Below are 19,061 nucleotides of genomic sequence, written 5' to 3' on the forward strand. Positions count from 1 at the left end.
AATAATGATCTCATTTATGACATCGTAGACATGCAGACAATCCTCAGAGCATGCGATGAAACGTCTCTCGCCAGGCAGTGTCTCCAGTGTCCGTGCAGTGGAAGAGGATCAGTTCATTCCGGCAGCGTGGATCCAGGCAGCTCGTTGGTCAGCGTGTGCCAGCGCTCCACCTTCTGGCCCTTGTTCTTCAGACAGTCTATCCAGTGCTGCAGAGTTTCTCCTTGTGAGTGACACCCCAAGGACACACCGCCTGACCAGTGCAGAGAGACAGAAAAGAAAGTCAATGTGACTCGAGAGGAAAGTGCGTGTTTGATAAACAAACGGGGAGAATTTGACTCCAAGGGGTGGATTTATGTTGTAGTAACAGAAATGTATTCAGGATGGCATGTTACTGCTTTTGATGTCAAATAGGTTGGAGTGGGCGTAATTAGCTGTAGCTTCAACCTACACCTTTTTGGTCTATTGAAAATCTTCTATTTTGTGTTAATGTTTTGTTTTCTACTGTAGGCCTACTGCTTTATTAGCAGACATTTTTTTTTTGTTGTCATTACTGAGAGACAGAAATACATTTTAATTTAAAAAGAAATCAAGGCCGATGATATGAGATCTGAATAAATATGGTTTAAATATAAATCATTTTAAATAACTTAATAAAAGCTGGCAGATTTCAAGCCGGATTTGTTTAAGAGGAAAACAAAATCTGAAACTGCTGAGAGACAGACGTTGGTTTGTCTTTTGATAGGGTTTGTTAAAAATACCAAACTTTGATTTAAAAGATCCAGGGAAAAAAATAGAGGTGGAATATTATTATAGGTTATAAGTCAGATACACTGGTGTAAATGTAATCACACACCAACTCGTATCGAGCAAATAGTATAAAGCTCATTTTCAGCCTAAATGTCACTGACACCCGTTTGGCAACTAAACCCTGCAAATTACACAGAGTGCTGCACTCAGCTGCAGAAAATAGAGAGCAGCTTAGAATATCTTTGGTAACATCTGCCATGGGTATATTATTGGACTGCTAATGGAGTAGCCAAACGGTAATCCAAATATACAACAGCAGGAAATTATTAGCTGCCTATGACGTCACCTATGAAGTCATTGGACTTTCCCAGGTCGTAGTCCCACACTGTGACCTCCAGCGTCTTGGTGGCTAACTCTGAGAATGTAATTTCATAGAAGAACTCCTGGGTGGAAACAGAGAGGGGAGGGGTGACAGCAAAGGTCAGAAGATCACAGCTAACACCCATCTTTCTCCTCCTCTATAAACTCTAAAACACCAAATAATAAGGCAACAGCTAAGCATGTGCAAGCAGTAATTGGCTGTCTTACATATATGTTGCGGGGAATTTGCATGCGGTGTAGTGTCTCTGAGGACTGTAAAAATATAAATTAGCTCTTTATATTCAACCAAATGTGCTCCTCCCTCCCACAGTTATGCACAAACATGGATGTCTACCTCATTAAACTCCGGGTTGAGAGTCTTTTTTATCACCGCTGTTTTGTGCTTGGATTTCTTCTGGACGTCTGGCTTGAGGTACCTGAGAGAGAGGAATGTGATGCCATCGTATAGGAGTTTGGTCATTAACTTTCACAGGTCAAAGCACCGCTGAAAGGAAGAGTAATAATATGGCGACTGCATCAGGGATAACTATGTAAAAGTCAGAGTAAGTTCATGGAGTCGAAAACTGGGCCAGACTTAGTCATTTGTGAACAAACACAGCAATGCAGGTAAAAAGAAAAAGGAGGTTGTATTTGCCTTTGATTAATCACTGGTTATGCACCACCCAACTGGCACGCTAAGTGACACAAATCAAACGCACCTCGACCCAGAAAATGGATTTCTCCTTTCACCGAGGAACTTTTACCTTTTTATGAGTGAGAGGATTTTCACAAAGCTCGGGTGTCTCGTTCCGACACATGAGCACAACACACTTGTACAGATGAGAACATCAGCATTGCAGCATGTTGAGTGTGTGTGTGTGTGTGTGTGTGTGTGTGTGTGTGTGTGTGTGTGTGTGTGTGTGTGTGTGTGTGTGTGTGTGTGTGTGTGTGTGTGTGTGTGTGCACCACGAAAACTTTTCAGCTCTCTTTTTCCTTTGACATGTGTGATGGTGGCCGTGGTGGAGTTTATACTGTTTACATCTCTGTGTTGTCTGCTTGGTGACAGATTGGTGGATTCTATAAGAGGTGTAGGGTTATTTTATTTGTGTCAGGATTAATAATGATTAATGATTCAATAGCCTGAAGGATTTTTATTATTTTGCACCAGCTGTGCTGTTATTTAATTGCATTGTCTGAGTGTTGTCATGTTTTCTGGTTAATTCTACTGTTACACCGAGGGAGGCCGAAGATAATTGATTATTATATGAACAGGCTGCAAAGTGCAAATTGCTTAGAGACATGTCTGCATGGTAAATATGAAGCTACAGCCAGCTGTCTATTAGCTTAGCTTAGCACAAAGACTGGAAACCAGGGGAAACAACTAGCCTGGCTCTGTAGAAATGTATTAAATCACAGCTTAATTAAACGCCAGATTTTCATTAGGGATGTTTAGTGTTGGAAGTTGGATTTTGTTACCTTTGGACAGAGCCATGCTAGCCGTTACCCTTCGAATCCAGCCTTTGTGCCAAGCTAACCAGCTGTAGCTTTGTATTTGCTGTATAGACATGATAGTGGTATTCATCGTCTCATCTAACTCTCAGCTGGAAAGTGAATACCAGTGAGCATATTTCCCAAAATGTCGACCTCTTTAATATATTATTTGTGAAGCTAACCATATGTGAGTGCGAGGACTTATCACCAACAAACACAGCACAGACTGAAAAAGCTCAGCATCCCTTCGCGAGGTGTCATTAAATTCTCAGGATATTTTTAAGCCAGCTGGAAGGAGCGTGGCAAAATCTCTATTCACATTTGCTTTCCACCCACCACCCACAGCTCGGAGAGCGTATGTTCCCACACGCTCTCAGACACAACAAAGCATCTGGGGAAAAAAAGCTCCCGCCAAAGGGCAAAGATGCGAGCACGCATCCAAACTGAAACAAGGTGCATGGTGTACAAATGTGGATGTGTGAGGGATGTATGCGTAGGTTTTGGTGGATGTAAAGACATAGGGAGAGTTAAAGGCATGACGGGAAAGGAGATGGTGATTGGTATACTAAAGTGAGGCAAGCGTGCCTAGCATATATATGTGTGTGTGTGTGTGTGTGATAGGTTGTTTAGTGTTTTACTCATTCCAGACACGAGCTCAAAGCCAGAACCAACACTCAGGAGAACAACCAGTTAAACATAGGCTCATTTGTCCAACTTATGTCAGGGTGCATCATTCAACCTGGACCTTCCTGCCCTCTACACGCACACGCACACACACACACACACACACACACACGCGCACACACAGTTTTGCCTTTCTTTCATCGGTGAGAAATTAATCTCCAAAGAAACCTCAATGACAACAACAACCATCTCCTCCGTGATGCAGTACGCCCTTAACACTAGATCATGTCGCTGCCTTTTCAATCCATTTTGAACGCTGTCAATACACACACACACACTGTTACCATTATCTTGGCGAGTGATATATTTCACAATGGCCTCCGCTAAGTGTGAAAGCTGCTGTCATTTGTCAGTATCACCTTGTGCGGGGTTAACTCGAGCCATTTATCTCTCATGAGTGGTGACAAAAGGTGATTCATGTGGTCAATATATGAGCCAACGGCCAGTTAAGACCAAACACCGGTAATACGGTGGAGAGGGAGATTGCCGATGGATAGGTCATGTGAAAATTGTTCTGAAAAGAGGATTGTGAAATGTCAATCCATCAGTTTAAGTTGTGTAATCATAATTTAATCACTCGGGTAGCAACATTACTCCATTTTATGTAATGGAATACACCACAGCATTCAGTTAGTGGTTTGATGTCATCCTTACGTTTTAACATAGGGGTCTGAGTAGCCGTTGACGTCCATGGCTGCCAGGTGGGCGCAGCGTTTGACACCCACGCACAGCCCGCCACGAGCCCTCTCCTTGGCCTCGCCCTTCGCATCGCCATCACTGGCCGGGGGGAGGTACTGCAGGCAGAGCAGCAAACGGCCTCTCTCCTCCAGACTTCTCTGCTGCTCAGTCTCCCACTGAGGAGAGAAAGAGGGGATACACGCGATGGGAATAGAAAAATATACATTAAAGATGTGTAAGCTGCATTTGTAGCTGCTACATTAGGCTCAGAGATAAAAGGAGGACTCTTATTTAGAAAATATGAGTCTTGTGCCATGAAATGCTGATCAAATTGGCAACGTTATTGAAGTTGTTCTTTAAAGCTGCTGTGATCGATATTCTTACATCACCAGTGGATTACATGACTAATGCTCTCTTAGCATGATAAACGCTCAGTGCCTTTAGTGATTTCCAGCTAATTGCTTTTCTTTTACAGCCCACAACTGTGCAGTTTCAGTTTACTCTCATTGCTCTCATTAGTGTCCGTTTTGCTGAAGGCAGCTGTTTTCAGTGAAAGAACTCTACCTGCTCAGCACCAAACAGCAGACAGACAAAGTAGCAACTGGTGAACATAGTGGAGCAGTTGGAGAGTCAGATATTTCCCTCAGGAGTTGGTCAAAAGCAAAACATTGCTCAAAGGAGAGTGAATATTGCACTTGTTGACTCAAAAAACGACGGAAATCGATGCTGGTGTTGCTCTGTGTCTGTTAGACGTGTAAATAAGCCACAGCTGTTTGCAATCGTGCTTGAACTATCATCTCGATAAGGTGATAATGTCAGTTTTGTGTGGCCCAAAAAAAAGAAATCAATTGTTACCGTTTTTTAAAGCTGCAGTGAAAACAAACCGTGCAGATCTTCTTGCATCAGCACAGCAGAAATCAAAGTCAGCTTATGTAACCTTTGTTGAGCAGCAGCTACAGGTGACGGGATAAATGCTAAAGCAGTCGTAGAGTTCAGCGCGGGTCTAAAACATGATTCCAGCCGACTCAACCAGACTTCCTGCCAAATTTGAGACGCAAAACAAATAGATTTAAGGTCATCTTTTTGTCTTATTCCATCAGTTACATACCAAGTAAGGCTGTAGCTGCAAAACCCCTGAGTTCATTGAACTGCGCGATGTGAGTTGTATTGTTTATGAATTCAACCTTTTTATTTGGGTGGAAGAAAAATGTGTAATTTCTTCTTTCAAAACTTAAACTCTGAAAATGTACTTTGTAGCCCTCGCTGTTATGTGGGTCATCGCTCTTCTTTCTCTCATAAGTAAATGCACCTTAAGAGCGCAGTGACTTTGATCTTTCAGTTCATCTCTCACAGCTCCGCGAACAAACTCAACCATCAAGTAATAAACAGCAGTGCAAAGACCAGCCTCGAACAGACTGAAGCGCCAGCCTTAGAGACATATTAATGCACTTTTGTCGCTCCTGGCTCGATCATTTTCCACGGACAACATCAAACGGCTAGCAAAGCATTTAACAACAAGCGGAACAACTGAGTAGATTCAAAGTGACAGATGAAAGAAAGCGAGGAAGCAGCAACAGAGGGTGGAGAAGGGAAGATGTTCTCACAGGGCCGTGACTCACTCTCATGGCCAACAGCAGCAGTACATGTATGTTATTTATAGGAAAGACGTGCAGTGATTTTTTATCACTCCCATTGCAGTTTTCCTGTTTCACCACAGAAGATGCAAAAATGCTCTGTTTTATTGCCTGTAATGCGATTTTAATGTAGAATGGGTTCCATCACTGAATATCTCTCCTCTCCTATATCTCTTGCCATCTCTTATTAAGTCTTATCTCCAGGCGAGAGGTGGACACAGCCAGGTTGATCAATATGCCACACGCCTCACACTCCTCCATGCTCCTCCCTCCCTTTCCCCTATATTGTCTCAACAGCTTGCCCCCTTCTTGTTTCCCCTACATCTCTCTTTCCTATGTTTTCCCCCTCTCTCCTTATCTGTGTTTTTCTCAGGGAATCATCCATCCTGCCAAACAGCCAGTCCGCCATCTGCCGTGACTGAGAGACTTTAAAACTTGCAATTAGTGAGGATAATTTGTACCAGGTATCTGGTGAAAGAACAGCTTCAGACCTTCACAGATCGATAGAGAGCAACTCATTAGGGAGGTGAAAATAAACAGGAGCCAGCCGCACACTGTGACAGACAGATTGGGAAGAGATATATTTGTGGGTGGGTAAGAGAACTGGAAAGACGATCGCATTTAACAACCTTGAATGTGGAGAGAAAACACAGCAGCAGCAGTTTTACTCCAGTTGTCTTCTTGTAGTTAAAGGACTACACCGGTCCTCTGGTTTGGTCCCTTTGTTAATTTACCCAATATGTGATGAGAGGCTCTAAAATCAACAACAATAAATTAATGCTGCCTTATTAGATTACATGATCCTGTCTTAAGGCAGGACATCTCTATTCACAGCAGAAAAATATACGACAATGGTTTTAGAATGGCTAGCTGTGGTCTTAAGCATACAAGTTGTGGTAAATGCTTTAACTTTAATGGCACTAATATTAACCCACCGTTATTGGTATAATTCAATTAAATTCCATTGACTGTTCAGTTTATAAAATGTCGGAAAATAGTGAAAAATGTCCAAGGTGTCATCAATAAAATAAAGCACAGCAGCAAAACCTCAAGCTAGATTTGACTTTAACTGATAAATTAATTATTTATTTCAGCACTTTTTAAAATATAAACAGCTAAACTTTTTGCTTTGATCATTCTTAAGTGAAGACGGATATTTTGTTTCCAGACGAATATCACGGTAATAGACTTAAAAACTGATCTCCACCTTGAAATATTAAGCGGTTTATTCTCATACTTTTAGGATAATGCTTTCAGTCACACGAGTCTTTTAGTCTCATATTGGGTTCGGTGTAGTCCGTTAAGGCAGGATGACAGATGGACTGTGAAGGACAGACAGACAGGAGGAGGGTCACTTTGAGCAAAATAAGAGGAGTCATGTGGTCACCTCTCTCAGGTAGCAGGAGATTCCTCTCAATGCTGTGCTCATCGCGGTCGGTGACGGCAGCTGGAGGCAAAAAGGAGAGAAAGAGATACATGATAAGGGGATATGACTGACAGAAAAGCTGTCCTAGCAGGCTAAAGGGGCATAGGATGATACAGAAAGGGATAGACGCATCAGGTTGAGGGTGATGCCACTTTGAAAATGACATGCGTGACACAGCGCCTGGTTCGCAGGATGATAGAGAGGCTTTAACGTTTGATCGCAGAGTGGCCACCGGCCTCAGAGGGACAATCTAATACCAGCAGCCCTTTCTAACTCATCGAGAACAAACAGCCGGCCTTTTCACACACACATGCCCCCCCCCCCCCCCCCCCCCCCCCCCCCCCCCCAGCTCTCCGCCGCTTTTATTTTTTTAATCCATTTGTTTCTCATCTCTCTCACTTGCGCTCTCTGTCCATTTACCTCTCCCCCTCTGTCTCCTCTCCCTTTATTCTCCCAATCTCTACGTACCCTTTTCCCACGCATGACCCAGCTGACATTTAGCCTGCACAAAAAGATGTTTGTGAGCTATAAGAATAGACACATCCTCTGTCCTCTGTTTACCTCATATTTGTTATTCTCAGTAGGCCAGCTGGCTTAATGCAAAATATACTTTGGCCAAAAGAATATGGATACCGTACTTTGGGTGGTTTTAGACTGTTTTTCTTGCTTGTGGTCCTTTTTTAGTTCCAATGAAGAGAAATCTCTATGCTTCAAATCATCCAATGATATTTTAGTCAAGAGCTCTACTGGCCTGCACAGAGCCCTGACCTCGGCATCATCCAACACCTTTTGGATGATCTGAATGACCTTATCGCTCAACATTATAGCCGACCTCACTATTGCTGTGGTGGCTGAATGTGAACAAATCCCTGCATGTTATGGCAGCAGATTAATGCCCGTGGTGCATTAATCTGCACTAATGCCCATGGTGCATTAATCTGCACTAATAAACAATAAAAAACACACAAGCAATCTTTGCTTTAAATATTTAAGATTGTTTAGGTTCATATAGCAGGAGAATCAGTCTATTTATCTGCTGTTTACTGTCAAATAACAGTACAGCATTTAGGAAGCATTTGTTTGGCTCTTTTGGTAAAGATGCTACAGAGATTGTACAGACACGCTTGGTATTTTATTTATTATGAGACACAGGTGTGTGTGTGTGCCTCATCGGTCTACCAAATAAACGCCTCCCTGTTGGCATGTAAAAACAATTTTCTTGCCTTCCTTCTTTGTCTTTTTTCTCCTTTATGTGAGGTTATGAGTCAGACAGGAAGCTTAATATACTGAATATTACAGTACTCTCAAGTCATTTATCTCCCTCATACACTCTCATTTCCCTCTCTCCTTCCTTTAAGTATTTCTTTCCTATCATCCCATTTGTTCTTTCCGCCCTCCCTCTTCTTCTCACAGGGGGTGGATGCTCCAGACAGATGTTGAAGTGTTTAGTCTGGTCAAGCTTCACACGACGCAGGGCCACCCGCGACTCCCCGATGAACTCATTATGTGTCAGCTTGTCTTCGTCGCACACAGACACCCTGGGAGTAAGAGACAGAGAAAGGAGGAGGGGGGGGGGGGGGGTCAGGAAGAGAAATAGTGTGAGACAAAGATAGGGAGGTGGGGAATCATGAATACGATTTAGAGACGCTGATTATTAAGACAGAGATGTGCGGGTGTGAGAAAGAGTGGTGGAATTAGTTATTCCCAATGCTGTGGCAATATTATGAGCGAAGGTAATTGTTGACATAGCTCTGATCTACACGTATATAAATCCAGAGTCCAAAGCACATTGTACAATACTAGTAATTACCATTTTCCCTCACGTGTGAAATTAGAAATTAAAAGCGCATTAAGTCAATTCATATTCATAAGGCTGGCAAATATTTACACCGGCCATAATGTCACCTGAAATGGATGATTGGGTGAGAGCAGCAGAGAGAATGAAAGAGATGGAGGGAGGCTGTGTGTGTATGTGAAATAAAAAGCAGAGCCAGGGATGGAGTGATGTGGGGGAGAGAGGGAGAGATACAAATGGAAGAATTGATTTAAATCTGTGTGTTTGTGTGTGTGTGTGTGTGTGTGTGTTTGTGTGTGTGTGTGTGGACATATTTATGCCTGCAAATGTGCATGTCTATACTGTAGGCAGAAATGGAAAAACAGGCTAACTGACATTCAGAGTGATTCATTTTCTGTGCTTTATGTGAATCAAAGACATGCAACGAGAGGAAGAAAACTAAGAATGCAATCTTTCAGAGAAGGGCTGATATGAACTTGTAACCTCTTTGCTCTCAGTTTTATTCAACTTCCAACTAAACATTGCAGTCACCTGCTGCCTTCAGGTTCCGGTAATAAAAAAACGGTAATGCATAAATCAAGAAGGTGCAAGAAGCCAAATGCCATGGGACACCAGATATTTTCTGACATCCACAGAGTCTAGTAGTTTCTGAGCCCTTCAGAATCAGACAGCAGCAAAAATAAGGACAAATGAAAATGGGGGGAAAGAAAAAGAGAGAAAGGTCTGGAGTTGGTGGCAAAAAACAATAAAAAGAGATGAAGACAGTCTGAGCTGAGAGGGGAAAGCTAGCAGCAGGTTACATACACATGGTGATGAGTCTAATCAACACATGTTTACAACTTTAATGTCCATGACAGACATGTAAACTTAAGACTGACGCTGTATAATTGAAAGTTTTTTTTAAAAGTGTCATCATGAATAAATGATGACACTTTTAAAGTTGACTCTTAAAAGTTAGACATGATAAAAGTGTAAAGACTTGCGATGAGTCAGACTTTAGTCTTACTAACTCTAAATAATTAGATAATCAATCAAAATGACTTTGATCTCATAGTTTTGAGTTTGGACTTCTCATTGTTAGTAAGAGAAAAAATGAACTTGCTATAATCATATGAGTATGACTATTAGCGCAGGGTATCAGTACTCCGAAATAACCCAGTAACAATATAACAAAAAGTGTCTTCCTTCTCCCTACTTCTTTTTATCATAGCTAAGAATAACAGTATAACTAAAAAGCAATTTGCCTAAACATGAGTATCTTTTATCACTCATTGGTTTTATTGATTTGTTCTTGACAGGAATAAACTTCCACAGACTCTTGTCCTTATTGTGAAAAATCGTGTTGGCCCATAGCCTTCAGACAGGTGTGAATTATGTTCAAAGATATCAAAAGGATTGTAAAACATGACTTCCTCTCATCATAAGGCAATATAATACGCAATTGCAACTATTTGAAAATGGTACTTTCTGAAACTACTGTACTTCTGATCTGTCTGACGCTGCGGTTTGTTGTAGCTGCCGGTTCAAAGTTGGATGCAGAAACGATAACGGAGCTTTTTCTGCGATGGATTTCTTCCTGTATTAGAAGTGTTGAAATTCAGTACAAAATTGCAAGTCTTCAGAAAATCCTCCTGTTTAACCTACTGGAAGTAGCCTAGCTTTCTGCTACTACTCTATGATAAGAAAGGAAACTAAATAACAAAGACATTTACAAAAAAATGCTAAAATAGCTACAGCCGCTGTTTATTAAACTTGTAGTGTGTTAACTGTTTTGACTGTCAGATTTATGTGTGATGAAACGTTACATTTGCTGTCTGCTGATCTTTGAAGGCCTCTGCTGAATTTAACACAGTGTCGTAGGCCTGTTGTAGGGCCAGTCTCTCTAATTTCCCCCGAGAGATCAACCGTCGATCCTATTTGAATCCCACTCCCACATGCGCCATGGCAAAGTTTTAGTCACAGACGGAGACAATTTGCAGCTTTCATCACCTCTGGCGGGGGTCAATGAAATTGAAACACCCCATGGTGCTTAGTCTGACCTCAATCTGTCACTGCAACTTGGAAAGAGATAAAAGCAGGAAGACGGACGGAACGAGAGACAAAGAGAGAGGGATGGTTTGTAAGGAGTGAGGGGAGATCTTTTCTGATCTGAGTGGACAGGAGAGATGTGCAGATGGGGAGGAATGAAGAAGGTGAGGCGACAGAGGGGGATGAAAGGGATCAATGGAAATAGAAGGGGAGGCAGGATAAAGGCCTAAAAACCGAGAGTAAAAGACTCTGTGATTGAGATGGATGATAAGAAATCCTTTGTAAGCAAGAGTCAGTCCTCTGATGGGCAAGACAGGGCCGAGAGGCAGGAAGTGAAGGAGACAGAAATAGCCAGACATTAAGCAAACATTTACCGGAGTGTTTTGCGGTACATGTCTTCCTCTGTGATGCCACAGTAGGTGAGCGTCTCGTTCCACACAGGGTTCAGCGTGTTGCGAACGGTCTTGGTTTTCAGTTTGTTGGCCTGTGCACCACAGCAGAGAGGAGAGGAAAACAAATCATCTCAGACAGCAAACAACGTGCAACAGGACGTTCTTACAGGATACGAGGTCATTTTGTTGTACAGCTGATTTACTGGTCTGCACTCGCACTTTTAAAAGACAGCTCAAAATCACAGCTAGACTAAGTGTGCACTCAAACAGATTACTGAGAGTCTTTTTCAATTGTTGAGACAAAACCCAGTCCTGATAATAACAGCAGACCTTGCAGGCTCCCGGCAGCAGGTGCAGCTTGACATAAGGATCAGCCAAACCGTTGAAATCCATCGGTTTCAGACCCTAAAAAAGACAGAGAGAGACGATATAAGGGAGGGGGATATAGAATGATACGTGGAGAACATTGTGCAAGCTGCCAACACCAGTAATACATTATTAAACAATTACCAGACTGAGAGGTGAGGAGTTCATTTGAAAACTGAATCCAAAGCACGGCGGTAGCGAGGAGGTCGGAGAGTTTTACTTTGAGGGATAGTTTCAGTTGACCAGTGAGCCACATAGAGCAGAGGCTGTAGCCCACTGCATTTTGAAAACTATCTAAAAATTAACGATGAAAACTGAAATCCTCTGCTACACACTAATTAGAAGAGAGGGCTGTCACGGTAACAGATTTTCTAATACAGGATTTCTGTGGCGAAAATAATTGGCAATAACGATTTTTATAGAACTTTTGAAAAAAGTCAAAATGATAAGTCAAATTCATCTTTAACATTGTTTATTGTGCGTTTTGGCAAATGAATTAAACTCAAAATACAAGTGTAGGGAGGTAGAAAGAGAGTCTGTAACCATATAAAAGGATTTAAGAGGCGCATGCTTATTTACATGATATTATAATATGGGTATTATTAACATATCAATATTTCATTTTTTTAAATATCACTGTATCGTCAATATACATAAGTAGATGTAATGCATTGACCTGCAGTCTGTGTAACTTTAGATCTTTAATATCTCAGTTTCTTACTGTCGGCTTTGAGTTCGTTGTCATTTAAGTATAGTTAGGTTGAAATGAAGTTAATATAATCAATTGAAGAATAGGTAGAATTTCAGTCAAACAAGATTTTTTTGTTTCACCGATTGAACACATGAATACGGCTGATACAAATGTAAATATTAGATTTCTTTGTTGTTTACCTTTGCTCTCAGGAGTGTGCAGTGTAAGGAGCTGGTGGCTCTCTCATACAGTAGGTCAAACTCTAACGTCCCCAAGGCGGCTGGAAGACAGTTGATTGAAATAGTCCAGTCACTTTGGTAATTGCTTTTCAGCTGATGACTTTATTACCGTGTATAGAAAATGATGGCAGGAAGAAATGCAGACACTCAGGGAGACACTCATGAAATCACATTAAAACATTCTGCAAAAAGACTTTAGGTCCTGATAAGACGTTTAAGCAGCCTGAAGCTTTTGGTAATTGTTTTCAATGAGAGTGTTTTGCAAGCTGCTTTTATGTTGCTGAGCACCTTGCATCTTTCCGCTCTATGCATTTTGCGTTCTGGCGCCCTGAATACCTGGAGTTAGAAAAAAAGTTCAGAATGGAAAACGATCGACGTCATTTGCGTCTTTTCTCTTTGTGGTGACTGTTGCTGAAAGTTATATGACTTTACCAACCAGAAAACAGCCTGGAGGCAAGACGGTTTTTTTTCATCAATTTAAACCGTATCATTAACTATTGGGTTGCATAAAGTTCATGGTTTGTGTTTGCTAACGTTAGCACCCATTCTGTGGTTGCCGAACAACAATAATAAAAATAGCAAACTGCAAAAAAGGCTCAGTCTGATCACCAACAGAATATCAGTGTTTTCCACCTGCGAAGCGCACTCTGTCTGATCGGGCCCTTATTCACTCTCTTGCTGAGAGTGAGATGACAAGATCGACTAACTCTGGAAGAAAGCTAATGAGTGTGATTCCCGAAATATCGACCTCGACTACTTTTAAACGGTTCTCCTTTTACAACAAATGAAATGGAAACAATGACAATCAGCTGGAAACAGTGTGTTGAAACAACTCATTAAGTAAAGTCTGCTATAGCTGCAGTTGACAAAGTTAACTGTTGTCTCTGCTTTAGTTGTCTTTTATGAAATCAAAGACGCATTGTTTAAAAAAAAACTAAGAATGTGGCTGTAAATGTGTCATCACTGAAAACAGCATAACGTTGCTGTGTGAGGATTGAAAGCTTGACAGGCGTAGCAACTTTAGCGAAGGGTCAATTTAGATTTCTCTGAATTACTCTCGGACCTTTTGTCCCATAATCCACCTCCTGTGTTGAGTTCATTTCTATTCTTGGGGCTCAAGCAGCTTTATTGAAACCACGGTGTGACTTTCAGGTGACTCACTGTTATCATCGCTGTCACAGCTGTCGATCTCGATGGAGGTGTCCATGCTGCTCATGGCTGACAGTGAGCCCCCTCCGCCCGCCGCCCCCGGTAACAGCGGCGACAATAGGCCGCTGCTCCCGCCTCCTCCGGCGGCGCCAGGGCTGAGGGCGTTGGGAGCTGCCACCTGATTGGGCAAAAGTGGATCGGAGAAGGAGGAAGTGGGCGACAGGCGAGGGAAGTAGGCAGAGATTTGGCGGATGGGGCGGATTGGGCCCGGGCATACGTCGATGGCCATGTGCTCCTGGATGGAGATGGCGAAACGTTTTCCCTTTCGCACAGTCATAGCGCTACAGGGAAAGAGACGGATAGATTCAGGAAGAGTTGAATCACACTTTTCAGCAATGCAATAACTGGAATTTCCGAAGGCATCCAAGCCAATCGATCTGCAAACATGAGCTGTGGCTCGAAATTTCACTTCTGCTATTCCGAGCGAAACAAGGTAAGCTTAGTAAGATGGTTGGTGATAAATAACATCCTGTGTCTGGCCATGACTGAGATATAATCACATCTAATAAGAGTTTTCCATTTGCCAAGAAGACGTTCTTCTGATAGGAAGCGTTTATCTCAAACAGCTCTTGCACTGACACCTCTTCCAACATAATTAGAACTCTTAAAAAGAAAGACAATACTCATAAGATGACAAAATACGGCGGAGGATGTGTACAAATTTGCATTTCAATTGAATACATCTGAATAATCTCAAGCCTATCAGGGAGGATAATGAATCACGGACAATAAGGGTCTCCCCTGAATCCTAATCATCCTCAATGAAATGACTGTGAGCTGCTCCGACACACATGTTTTCCTCAGTGCTTAACAATCTTCTACAGACAGGCAGGTAATTACAGGATGAAGTCTTTACAGGCTGGAGAGCTCTTCAGTATACTCGGATGGAGGGAAGAGTCCTGGTGATTATATAAAGTTGTGGCAGCAGGGAGTGGAGTTGACCACAAGGCTGATGTGTCTGCTCTCTTCCTGAAATAAAAAGAGGGGGGTGGATTGCAAATATCTCACAGCTTTCGTTTTCTAAAGACAGCAGGCCCTGAGGGGGCGTTCTGTCCTCAATACTGAACAAAACCCCCCTACCCCCCCTTCTGTGCTCTCTGCGTTAATCGATTTAAACTGAGAAGTCAGTATTTGCACTGTATGTATTTGCACTTCCTCCGAGTTGTCTGTAACGGCACCTACACACTACATGACATTGCTGTACTGATCTCCTTACACTACTGTCTGTCTTCGAACAGGGTGTCTTGATGTGTTGTGGTTTGCACATTACACGAGTGATCAATGACAGCTGGGGTCCCACATTACAGGACATGTCACTGGGAGGAATCTCTGACAGAAGTCTGTCTGTTCTCAAAACTATGTTTAGTCAAAACACGAGGTGTAAGAACGTGCACGAGACGGATGCTTTTTCCTTCACAAATGGCAGTCATCATGAAGCTAGCAATCAAAGTTGTTTGTGCGCTGATTAAAAGCGAAGGAACGAACCAAGGAAAGAAGATAATTCATTGTTTGTTCTGCAAAGGGAGTAATTCAAGTGGTAATTTTGCAATGAACGCAGGTAGCTGCCTGTTTGTGTTGTAGCTCGACAACGACATGTTTGTGCTTTGTTTTTGTTTCAAATAATTAAAAAGCTTGCGTGCATGCAAATGTATTCTGATAGAAAGTATGTCCTCATAGCCATGCTTGCTGATGTTCTGTTGTAGGCGTTACAACAACTCCCCATGATGATTCCTTGCCCCGTATGTTACGCTCTCATTGGCTTTAGGTCATTGCTGCTCTCATTGACCATCAAAACGATTTTCCCACGACAAGATTTGGACTCGCAGATCGGTCCAGATATTTAATGTGTTAGATATCTCCCGAGCGTCTGCAACGCATCAGCGCATCGTCCAATTCGTGGCTTTGAAAATTCACACAAAGCTCACAGGAGCAGGCGCAGATTTGCCTCCGATCCGGGGCATTTGTTGCCGATCTCCAAAATCCCCTTGAGAGTGGAAAATCAGGGTGAGAATCTGGTAGTGTAGCTCGCTATGAGTAGATTGTCTGTGAAGTTGAGAAACATCAAAATGGGGAGAATCTCAGGACACAGAGAGGGACTAATAAAGAAATAATTTGGAAGTTAGTGGTCATATTGACTTAATTCTGGTGACTAAAATGAATGCCACAAACAGAAGTAAGGAATAAGACATGTTTGACTCCTCTTATGCAGTCATTAGAGCAGGAGATGTTTGTCAAACCTGCATCCATGTTATTAGTTCAACATACACTTATTCACTCTCTTGCAGAGAGTTCGATGAGAAGATTGATACAAGCCTCATGTCTGTACAGAGAGACGGGTCATTAACCCCCATTTCAATTAGTGCGGTTGAGGAATGTTGGTAGGTGGATGTTATTACCTTTGGACAGACCCAAGCTAGCTGTTTCCTTGTGTTTCCAGTCTTCATGCTAAGCTAAGCGAGCCAACTGCTGGCTGTAGCTTCATATTTATTGTACAGACATGAGGGTGGTATTAAGCGTCTCAATACGTCAAACTACTTTATTATTCACGCAGGTTTTACTTAATCTGCTCCTCATCTGCAGAAGGGTTGTCAAAACTGTAAATATGCCCCATTATCCCGCTACTTCTGTTTGTGGGGTCAAAACCAGTAAACAGATTCCTTCTAGACCCTTCAGTCGTGAAGATAAAGTCAATATGACCAATGGCGCCCTTGCAGAGAGTGGTTCTGATACTGTTGCCTCTGACTGTTGACCTTCAGCAGAATTACAGGCAGGGAGGGTCATTTGTCATGTTTGGTCCGGTGTCTCTGCTGTGAGCACAACAGTGGGTAATAAACACCACCGCTCATCCAGCTTTATCTTGGCCGGAGATGATACAAACTTCTGAAACACCCTGCAGTGCGCCAGCATGCAAACTTCCGACTTTGACAGACCACTGGCTCCGGAGTGCTGCATGATGGACATCTTTCCTTCTGAAAATGAACAGCAGCCATTTTGGTGCCACTAAGAACCACAATAGGAACATTGATGGAGTTTATCAGATAAACCAGCAACAGTAAACCATTTCAGTCTGGAGCAACAACAAAACAAACATGAAATAATCTTAAAGTAAAGCAGAAGATTGCACAGCATTAAGTAGAGGGAGAAGGAAATGAAACTGCCTGTGTTGACATGTTGTGTCCAGAATTAATTAAAAGATGAATTAATTTGGATCAGTAGATAATGATTGTTCTCGTGAATAATATACTCTATAATCCCACACACACATACATTCACAAAGGCATGCCATTAAACATCCGTGGATACACTTCTGTCAGATCATTAATTCATCTCTCCATGCACACACGCAGACACACACACACACACACACACACACACACACACACACACACACACACACACACACACACACACACACACACACACACAGTATCTTTCTCTATGCAGATGTTTTGCAGGCTTGTGAGCGAGTGTCTGTTGATATAATGTGCGCAGTCAGTCGCCTTCCAGTCCTGGCAGATGTGGCCATAAACTGTAGCTGCCCAAGCACCAGCACCACCAGCACCACCACCAGCAGCAGCAGCAGCACCACCCGCACAGCCGGGAGGCCTGGTAGCTTGCCGCCCGCGGGGAAGCAGGAGCTTACGGGGAGCTCATGATTGATCGCTCTCATGCTGCCAGCTGGAATTTCTCTCTCATCCTCTCCTTTTATCCTCATCTTGTTGCTGAGAAACTCTCACATTCAAAATAGTAAGGTACAGATTTCACCTCACACTTCACAGGCTTGTGTATGTGCTAAAGCTCGTTTACATACACGACTCTTAGCCCTCGAGCACACACTGGTTTCCCTATTTTACATAATTCCTATAAGCCTACAATAAAATATTGGCCCAACTTGTCAGCTACACACAGTAGCCCAGTGGCTGCTAGTTATGCAACCGCATACAGTACAGCATCTCCCGCATGGCTCCCTTGTACATATATATATATTATAGTGATGTTACATAGGTTTCCAGCTTCTAGAGAAGGAGGAATGAAGCCGGCAGTCAGGAATATCTTTGTGCAACATGCGACCTCCCCCCTCCTCTTTTAGCTCCTTCACTTTAAATTAGAGTCATGTCACAGGCATGGACGCTCTCTCCTTCAACCCCCATCCTCTACTGTCTCATCTCCACCTCCATAATCCACCTTTTCTCTTCTTCTCCCCTCTATATCTATGTCATTATCTCACCGTCAGACTTTCTGAGACACCATTAGTCCACCTGTAGGTATGTGAGGATCTTTCTCCGCCTCTCTCTTGGCTGGTTTTCTTCTTCTTCTCTTCGGTCCTACATACAATGGTCCCCTGCAGCGGGCACCGTTCACCTTTAAATAACAAGCTGCTGGCTGAAAGGCAGATGGGATGGTACACTGTAGCTACTCATTAGAGCTCGACAGACAGCACATCAGTTATAGCTAACCACAGTGACAGTGAGCACTTGTCAATTAGAGCCAAGTTATTTTCAGGCCGTTAGGGATGAGTAAACTTCAACGCGTGTGGGTGACAGTGTGTGTTGGAAGGTGAGAAGGAGCAGGTAAAAACACAAAAACAGACTGCCACATGTTGCACCCGTCTGCTGTGAGAGAACAATACATACATGTGCCAATCGGATCTTTACAGCTTTAATTCTCTCATGCATAGTCAACAAGAAAAATAACAACAAACAGACGTGTAAAGCAAGGATATAATGATTGCGATAGTGTGTGAGGGAGAAGGAAAGAAAACATTTTTTTTTTTAAGAAACACAAAGGTGGGAAACAAAACCGATTTAACCTGTGTGCATTTAGGAATAAAATTAATCAGAACGTTGACTTACCTCACTGATGGCGCAAGTGTGAAACTCCTCATAAAAAAAGAGGGGATTCCAGCGCGGAGAGGAGAGGGAGACTAACTAACAGGTGGTGAAGAGAGGAGCAGAAACCAGAGAGGGGAAGAGGAGGGGGGGGGGAGAGAAAGGGAGAGAGTGAGCTCTACGTGTATCATTAGAAATTAAATGCATGAATAGTTCAAGTTGATATAAAATGAGGAGCAGTGGGGGAGAGGACAGCGGCATGCTGCAGGAGGAAGAGGAGGAGGAGGAGGAGGATGGAGGGAGTCAAGAGGAAGAGAGAGAGGAGAGAGAGAGACAGTGGGGAGCTATTGCTTGACATTCTGTTGTGCATGTGACTGTTTCGTCTCACTCCCTCCTGCATCCCCACACAATCACCCTACACACACACACACACACACACATTTGTTTTTGTCACTTAGGAGGACATCGCATTGACTTGCATTCATTCCTTGA

General features: G+C 42.7%; 1 protein-coding gene across 1 annotated transcript; it reads right to left on the reverse strand.

The window, feature by feature from the left end:
• Positions 1-113: 113 nt before the first annotated feature.
• LOC306712734 (double C2-like domain-containing protein alpha) lies at positions 114-18,625 on the reverse strand (the record flags this gene model as incomplete). Its single annotated transcript, XM_079182141.1, has 11 exons — positions 114-250; positions 1,094-1,190; positions 1,463-1,544; positions 3,937-4,136; positions 6,982-7,041; positions 8,432-8,558; positions 11,218-11,327; positions 11,566-11,640; positions 12,493-12,572; positions 13,693-14,021; positions 18,594-18,625. The coding sequence occupies 11 exons, from the start codon at positions 18,623-18,625 to the stop codon at positions 114-116; spliced, it is 1,329 nt and encodes a 442-aa protein (XP_079038267.1).
• Between the last annotated feature and the right edge of the window lie 436 nt (positions 18,626-19,061).

Source organism: Pholis gunnellus (genome assembly GCF_910591455.1).
Source record: "Pholis gunnellus genome assembly, chromosome: 21".
Classification (NCBI taxonomy): Eukaryota; Metazoa; Chordata; class Actinopteri; order Perciformes; family Pholidae; genus Pholis; species Pholis gunnellus.